The sequence below is a fragment of the Schistocerca serialis genome, chromosome 2, assembly GCF_023864345.2.
Source record: "Schistocerca serialis cubense isolate TAMUIC-IGC-003099 chromosome 2, iqSchSeri2.2, whole genome shotgun sequence".
NCBI lineage: Eukaryota > Metazoa > Arthropoda > Insecta > Orthoptera > Acrididae > Schistocerca > Schistocerca serialis.
Genome location: NC_064639.1, coordinates 824,492,845 through 824,501,508, shown reverse-complemented (window position 1 = coordinate 824,501,508; position 8,664 = coordinate 824,492,845). Strand labels below are relative to the sequence as shown.

The window sequence follows — 8,664 nt, the reverse complement described above, 5'->3', positions numbered from 1 at the left end:
CACCAGTGGTGTACGGCCAGTGTAGGAGATCGCTCCCCACACCATGATGCCGGGTGTTGGCCCTGTGTGCCTCGGTCGTATGCAGTCCTGATTGTGGCGCTCACCTGCACGGCGCCAAACACGCATACGACCATCATTGGCACCAAGCCAGAAGCGACTCTCATCGCTGAAGACGACACGTCTCCATTCTTCCCTCCATTCACGCCTGTCGCGACACCACGGGAGGCGGGCTGCACGATGTTGGGGCGTGAGCGGAAGACGGCCTAACGGTGTAACGGGACCGTAGCCCAGCTTCATGGAGATGGTTGCGAATGGTCCTCGCCGATACCCCAGGAGCAACAGTGTCCCTAATTTGCTGGGAAGTGGCGGTGCGGTCCCCTACGGCACTGCGTAGGATCCTACGGTCTTGGCGTGCATCCGTGCGTCGCTGCGGTCCGGTCCCAGGTCGACGGGCACGTGCACCTTCCGCCGACCACTGGCGACAACATCGATGTACTGTGGAGACCTCACGCCCCACGTGTTGAGCAATTCGGCGGTACGTCCACCCGGCCTCCCGCATGCCCACTATACGCCCTCGCTCAAAGTCCGTCAACTGCACATACGGTTCACGTCCACGATGTCGCGGCATGCTACCGGTGTTAAAGACTGCGATGGAGCTCCGTATGCCACGGCAAACTGGCTGACACTGACGGCGGCGGTGCACAAATGCTGCGCAGCTAGCGCCATTCGACGGCCAACACCGCGGTTCCTGGTGTGTCCGCTGTGCCGTGCGTGTGATCATTGCTTGTACAGCCCTCTCGCAGTGTCCGGAGCAAGTATGGTGGGTCTGACACACCGGTGTCAATGTGTTCTTTTTTCCATTTCCAGGAGTGTACTTTCCATTTCCGTCAGTGTATGTTATAAATATACCTTCCGATGAGCAACAGGTCCGGATAGTTATTGTGCCCACGCACGGACATACGTTTGGCGCCTACGGCCGGTTTCGTCGCATCGCCTGTCTGGACCCGCCGAAGAGCCGAGCCGTCTGGGTGGCGAACGGGGGTGGCGGCGGGTGGCCGCGGCTGAAGGAGAGACGAGAGACAAACGCGCCGGCGGCTCGCTATTGCTTTCCGCGACGCGGCGGCAGTCTGTGAATCGAGAGCCCGGCCGCGCATGCGCACTCGGCCCGCCGCGACCCTCCCACCTCTGCCGCCCGGCGCAGCTCGCGGCGGGCTGAATGGACGGTCAGTAGCAAGGCTGCCGCAGCGGCAGCAGGTCACCGGGGAGCGTGCGTGTGTCGCCGTGTTGTCGGTGCGCTGTGTCTGTACTGTGCGGTCGCGATCGTGTGGTGCGCTCTACCAGACAATGGATAACGGCGGCGGGGCCGCGCTCGAGGATATCGACTGCAAGATCGTGCTCGTGGGTGACTCCAAGTGTGGCAAGACGGCGCTCGTCGAGAGATTCGTCTCGGACAAGTTTGTCGAGGTGAGTCCATGCCGGCACGGAATTCCGAAGACGCGACGGTGTGAAAGCACCGTTCTGTGTGTTTTTGGGCGCAAGGCCCTCTTTAGCACACATGGGGCGCATTCCAGCTGCGTCCATCTGTTATTGTTGGCAACTGTGGAAACTATTGCACGAGAGCCGTAAAAGCTGTCAGATTTTTATCGCGTCCTGCCGTTAACGCTTTGTCAAAGTCAAAGGAAAGCATCGATATAGTTTTGGTTTATCAACATAAATGCATTTAGTGCATAGTGATGCAGTTTTTTTTTCCTTTCCCAACAGCACACAGACGCTTGTCTACTTGCGAGGTAATAACCATTTTAAAAGTGATTTGTAGAAACATTTTTTCCTGCTCATCCTGTGAAGAGCAGTGAAGCTGATGTTTGAGCGTGTGGTGTGTTCACAGACATAACACTCTTCAACGACAGTCCCAGATTCTAGCACCTGCTGACACCTATAGTCACCTGATTCCGTTACACAGACGCATCTTGGTTAACTAACTTTTCACCTTAGAAGAGACAGAAGCGTCACTTTCTATAGAGTTGACATTGAAACTTCTTGACGAAGACTGTCTCTATATCCAGAGGAGGTGGTGCCTATTTGTTGTGTGAAGATGCTCACTGGATTATGTACCAACAGTTTTGCCCAGCCTGCGATCAAAGTTATCGAAACATAGCTGCGCATAAATCGGCTTTAAGCACTCTTTTTTTCTGAGAAGTAAGTACACTGAAAATTTTACAAACTTTTGATTTCTCTGAAGTTCATAGACTGTGTGGCATTCCTGTTGGAATTTACGCGCTTCTTGTACCTTTTTTCCTTTTCTACGCTGCGGCAGGTAATTGTTGGCCTTTCTACTGTGTTCGCCCAGTTATTAGACATTGATTAGGATCAGTTTCGTGCGCTGAAGCAGAACTTACCCAAAAATGCGAAACGCTTACCATATTATTTCGCTTACAATTTTCTGGAGAGCAGTTCACATTGAGTGTTGTTGCTTCCTACAATTTAACGAAACGCATCATGAGACACAGAGATGTAACGTTGCAGCGAAAGTATAAATACTGCGTAAGGAGTGGAAAACATGCGGTTTGAGAGGAACTAAGTAACGCCGTACGATGAATACGTTCAGAGACTAAGGTGATATTCGCTCAAATGTACCATTTGTGGGTACACACATATACCCACTGAACAAAGTCCCTCCCCTACCCACGCAATCGCACAGAATTGATGAAACTAAGAAAATTGTTGTATTGGAAACGTGCGCAGGGTTTTTTTTTTATCTGCGAAAAATGCGACAAGAGCCACCGATATTTTCCATGGAAATAAAATATGCTATGTTCACTACAGCACTGTACGCCCCCGGTAGCTGAGTGGCCAGCGCGACAGAATATCAATCCTAAGGGCCTGGGTTCGATTCCCGGCTGGGCTGGAGATTTTCTCCGCTCAGGGACTGGGTGTTCATCCCCATAGCCGAAGTGACGTCAAATCGAAAGACTTGCACCCGGCTAACGGTCTACCCGACGGGAGGCCCTAGTCGCACGACATTTACTACAGCACTAACTTAATGGTCCCGAGGAGCATAATAAAGTAATTTGCATGAAGTAAGGCGTACTGAGTTGTGAATTTTTGACTCTAACGTGACATTTCAATGCTCTATCGGAAGAACTACCCAGCACCGATTCTCAATAATGTACTTCCTGTAGCTAAGTAAGGACAGCTCTTGGCAGCTTGGAGCCAACTTGTACTTTCAAAAGGGCGCCCATTCTGCACTGTGGCACCCTAGTATTGCGCGTCCTCCCTGCCTTCGATTTTTGGTATTCTTTTCTAGTACCTGATGCTGAATGTCACTGAGTTCGACGACTGACGTGCATTTGATAATGTTTGCATCCCTGATTGTTTAATCAAGAAATACGATCCGAGCAGATATTCTCATTTACAAGGGTTTTGAAATCCTGGATAAACACGATATCGAAAGGTCCACAGACAGTGTGACAAAACTGTAGTAGAAGAAGATCCTCGTGTAGTGCTGAAGCGGTGATGCAACTGCCGGCGACTGTTAGGACAGCTCAGCTGTTGAGTCACTGGCGCCAGCAGACAGCGTCAGTTCAGATTCCACTCCCGCCAGACGTTCCGAGGTGCGGTGGAATGCGAGCTCTTGTCCGCAAACGGTAAACTCCAGTGCTGATGCAAGTACGGGACTCAAATGGCTGTTTCGTTGCTTAACAGAGAATAGGCTGCACTGAGTTTCCTGACAGGTAGAGCTAGCTATTAATCGTGAAACTGAAATGTGAATGACATCATGAGACAATCTTGCTAAGAACGTGCCCCTGGGCGTTGCTTTTGGCAGCATTCACATTCCCTACAGTCGCCTCTGCTCGCTAAGTTTAGCGTATCTGTAAACGCCGATGACATTGCATTTAATAACTTGGCCTCAAGAAAACTGATACGATGCATAGACCGAGGTGTTGAACGTAGTCGAGTGTGATTTTTACATTAATGGATCAGCTGAATATTGATTGGTATGGCACTTATCCTGTATAACGGACTCTGTGAAATGGATTTTATAATCGAACTTGGGGTTCACAATTGGCAGACACATTTTGTTCTGATTTTCTGCTGGTACATGCCCAATCCTATCGTTCCCATATAACCAGTGATTCAGACTCAAGAGTTAATTGTAAAAGAGGTAGTTTAGGAACGACGAGGTCTTTATTTAAAACTGTTCTCAGACTGTTCCCAGAATTCGTTTCTTCATATCTAATACAATTCAGCTCAGAACCAAAGTAGTGAAGAAAGTAAGATTCATGCAACGGTGACTTGCAAATCAGGATTTGCTCTCATCAGAAAAATGTTTTCTGGTATTAGCATCAGAGCTGTACAAGTGCTCGAAGGAAGGTTAGAGCCCAGCCTTCTGCCGATATGGCCTTTAACGACTGCGGAATACTTAAAAGGACAAAGGTAGAAGAGTTGTTGTGGAATCACTGGTAAAACCATCCCTTTTAAGTGACCAGGTGGGGAGGACAGTGGTGGGACACGGCTATGCGACCCGTCCTTTCTAATAAGAAACCATTGTACCATATAGTTCGGTTCGGGTTTGAATGTCGGCCTGTTACACTTTTAGCCTGTCAAGGGGATCAGGACTTTAATAAGTTTAACTGTTGAGCAGAAGAATTTCTTAGTGTCACGTTGGTTTCAGTTCAACAATACAAAAGACAATTCTTTCATCTCTTGTTTCTAATGCCATCCTATTTACTTCAGGAGTGTATATTAAGGACTTGGGAAACTTTGTCTACTCACTGTCTTAGGTATTAACTCAGTTTCTTCCTGTTTTCTTGGATTTGGTTTCCTAACATATATAGATATTCGATTCATTTTAGTTCTGTCTCGCCCATTGTATCCTGACCGCTATGAGAAATCCCGTTTTGGTTCCTGGTTTTCTTTCTTCCTTTTTTTTTGTGGATTAATGCCTCACTAATAGTTCATAAGCTTTTCATGCCACAAGTGTGGCAGGTTAAAATAACATGTCAGCTTATTGGAAAACCTACTTCATCAAAGCGACCGCCAAAATATTGTACTCCCCCCTCCCCCGCGAATGGTTTATTTAAGGAAAGTATTACTGGTGGTTATCTCCCGTAGGAGATTGAATCTCTCAAATTTTATGTCCACGGTATTTTCGCGGGATACACATAGAAGGATGCAATATACTGGGTAGCCATTGTAGGACCTTACGCTCTCGGAATTTTAACAGTAATCCATACCATGGAGCAGAACGCCTCTCATGAAATACCTGCCACTGGAGTTGGCTGAGCATGTCCGTGATACTTTCGCGCCTACTAAATCATCGTATAAAGAAACGCGCTGCTCTTCTTTGGATCTTCTCTATTTCCTCTATCAATACTAACTGTTAAGGGTCCCAAACTGATGCGCAATACCGAAGTATCGGTAGAACGACAGTGTTTTAAGTTACTTCCTTAGTGGGTGGACTACATTCCTTGAGGACTCTTTCAGTGAATCTCGGTCTGGTATCTGCCTTACCTGCGATTGGTTTTATGTGGTCATGCAATCTTAAATCGCTCGATACGCACACTATTAGATATTTAGTGGCTGCGACTGCTTCATTAAATTGGTCTCAAATTGTATAATCATACAGTAATGGATGTTTCTGCCTGTTTTTACCGAGCGAGGTGGCGCAGTGGTTAGCACACTCGACTCGCATTCGGGAGGACGACGGTTCAATCCCGCGTCCGGCCACCCTGATTTAGGTTTTCCTGAGCAGCCGAGGTCCCTGGACTATACATACACGAACTTACAGAAATATATGTGTGGCTGAAGGATGGTAAACCCACAATAAGGGGAGCAGCCGGATGGACGCCTTTTAACGGAGAAGCGTATGTAACTGAACATGGCAATCATTATGAGACAGACTTTGTTCTCGCAAACCCCTGGTGGATAACTGTATAAAATCTGTGTTCGTAGTACTCTGTGTCTTTTTTTTCGTCTCTGCACATACTATCTGCGTACACCGCACCTCACTTTATCCGTGTTTGCGACAGTGAGTTGTCGCCTGACGGTGGCTTAACAAGCCAAAAGCAGTATCGTGACAAAATAACGTTCAGAATATTGGGAAGCGTTTCCTATTTATTATTGACTCGTGTAGCTTAACGCTCAGTGCGCTAGTGTTCAAGACATGGAGATGAGTGAGACCCGGATCGAAACCACACGGCGGATTAACGCCCGTTCGTCTGTTACACCGGCCAGTCGGAAAGTCTAGGCTAACGCTGGTCTGATCCCCAACCTCAGTTTCAGAAAATACGACATATAAATTATTAAAATACGACAACAAAGTTTACATGATTCACAGACAGATGGTGCACACGACATTCTCAAGGTAAATGACGGATGTCGCGACAGGAAGGACATCTTACCACAAAATTCAACAAAATAAATCTGTCAAATAATGATAATAACAGACAGCGCATAACGTCATAACGCAGGAAAGTGTGAGAAAGTGGTCTTTGGGCGTCAATTCTATTTCATGCAACGTATATTTAGTGTAGGAAAAGCGAGAAGATGGCTCTGAGCACTATGGGACTTAACATCTGAGGTCATCAGTCCCCTAGACTTAGAACTACTTAGACCTAACTAAGCTAAGCACATCACACATATCCATGCCGGAAGCAGGATTCGAATCTGCGACCGTAGCAGCCACGTGGTTCCGTACTGAAGCGCCTAGAACCGCTCGTCCACCGTGGCCGAGAAAAGCGGGAAGAAAATAAGAGAAACTATGGAGCTTTCCGAGGCGTATGTAGTATCTTTTTCGTCGCCCCATACACGAAAATAAGAAGAGACGATGTTGTTGTACGAAGTATACTTCTCCATGTACGATGACATGAGGAGTGAGTCTGTAGATGTAAACGCCACTCTCATGCACCCTTCCGCAGATAGCGTAATCTCGTTTTCTCATCATTTTGCTTTTACGAGGGAGACTCAAAGATTTAATTATCGCTCCAAAAATAAGAAGTTGCTTGATTTTTTTTCCACGGTTACATATCTACAGTCGCGGTAAACACAGAAATCCTCGCGTTACAGTACCGTAGCACGCCGCCAGGCGAGCCTAAGCGAAATGACGCTGCTCATCGATGTAGTGAAGTCTCGCGTAGTAATTCGTTTTCACTATTTGAAGGTTGGTGGATGGAAATGCGGTCAGGATCTAGTGAGCTTAGGGTTTGTAAGGATGATTGGAACAAAAGAGAAATATTCCAATTGTAAAACTGATCGTTTTTCCAGCATTATTTCTAATAATTAATGGATACATCAGTGCCTATGGCGGCCACCGACTGGCTAAGTGGATCTACTGTCCAAGCGGATAGGAGAGGAAAGTCTGATCGGGTCGAGAGCTGGCTGGCAAAAGGGGCAGGTTCCTGGCTCCACGGCGCTCCATAGTCCGGACCCCGCCCTCTCGTACCATTTCCAGCTCATTAATTCATGGCCTGTTTCTACCGACGCTGGTCTGCAAGCGTTACCTCGTCAGCGACGCTGAACCAAAGCGTCATCTAGTCAGTGTTGCCGACTGTGAGATGGTTTTAGCATACGGCTAGTATTTGGTACCAGCTAGCCCAAGTGGACACATGGCTGCCGAGGAAACGTCGTTACTCCCACTGACGAATAAAAATTTTGCTTGAAAAAATGTATTTTCTACACAATCTACCGGCCTATCTGTACGCCAGCAAACCGTGATAAATTGGTGGAAGAGTATGGCTCCAATACTCCTTCACATGTCACAGTGGTAAGGTGGCGTAGACGCTTCCAGTGTGGTCAGAGAAGTCTGAATGACGAAGAACAAAGTGGCAGACAGTCTCTCGATGAAGAGCCAGGTATCTCTACAGAAGTGGAGGCATGGTGGTCGTCGAAGACTGTCCGTACCCGAAAGGAAGCGATTACGGAAAAAATTAAAATCAGTCACGGGTCAGATATGAACATCTTGCACGACAGTATGAACATGTCAAATTACCCCCCTGCTGGGTTCTGTTACTGCTCACGTCCATTCAAAAAGACCGCCTAGCTGAGGCATCATAGGAAATGGCAGGCCAATTCAGTGAGATCTTAAGACGTGTCATCACCACGGAGGAATGTCGAGTGTACCACTACGACCCCGAGCCAAAAGACCAAAGCAAAATATTGAAATATGTGGATTCACCACTGCCGAAAAAGCAGATGGTTCAAATGGCTCTGAGCACTATGGGACTTAACATCTGAGGTCATCAGTCCCCTAGAACTTAGAACTACTTAAACCTAACTAACCTAAGGACATCACACACATCCATGCCCGAGGCAGGATTCGAACCTGCGACGTAGCGGTCGCGCGGTTCCAGACTGAAGCGCCTAGAACCGCTCGGCCACACCGGCCGGCTAATCGAAGCAATCGTGTGGCGGGCCCCGTATTTGAAGGGTTTTGAAAGACTGGATTTCGCTGATAACTGTTCAACATCACGTTCGCGAGCGCTAAGTTCACAAATACAAAGGCGAAAATAATACCTCCGAATTTTTTGCGTGAAAACTCTTAAAGCTTTTTAAATAAAACAAAATTTATTACTGTGATACACCTTTACTCTTAATGTCTACATATTTATTTCTCAGTGTAGTCACTCTGCCGACGAACACATTTCTCCCAACGCGAGACCAGTTTGT

General features: G+C 47.4%; 1 protein-coding gene across 1 annotated transcript in view; it reads left to right on the top strand.

Annotated features, from left to right (window-relative positions):
- The first annotated feature begins 1,245 nt into the window (after positions 1–1,245).
- Positions 1,246–8,664, top strand: part of LOC126458073 (rho-related GTP-binding protein RhoE-like) — a 283,060-nt gene continuing 275,641 nt past the window's right edge. The window contains exon 1 of the mRNA XM_050094887.1: positions 1,246–1,464. Coding sequence (XP_049950844.1) covers positions 1,345–1,464 — 120 coding nt within the window. The 5' untranslated portion in view covers positions 1,246–1,344. The remainder of the gene's footprint in view (positions 1,465–8,664) is intronic.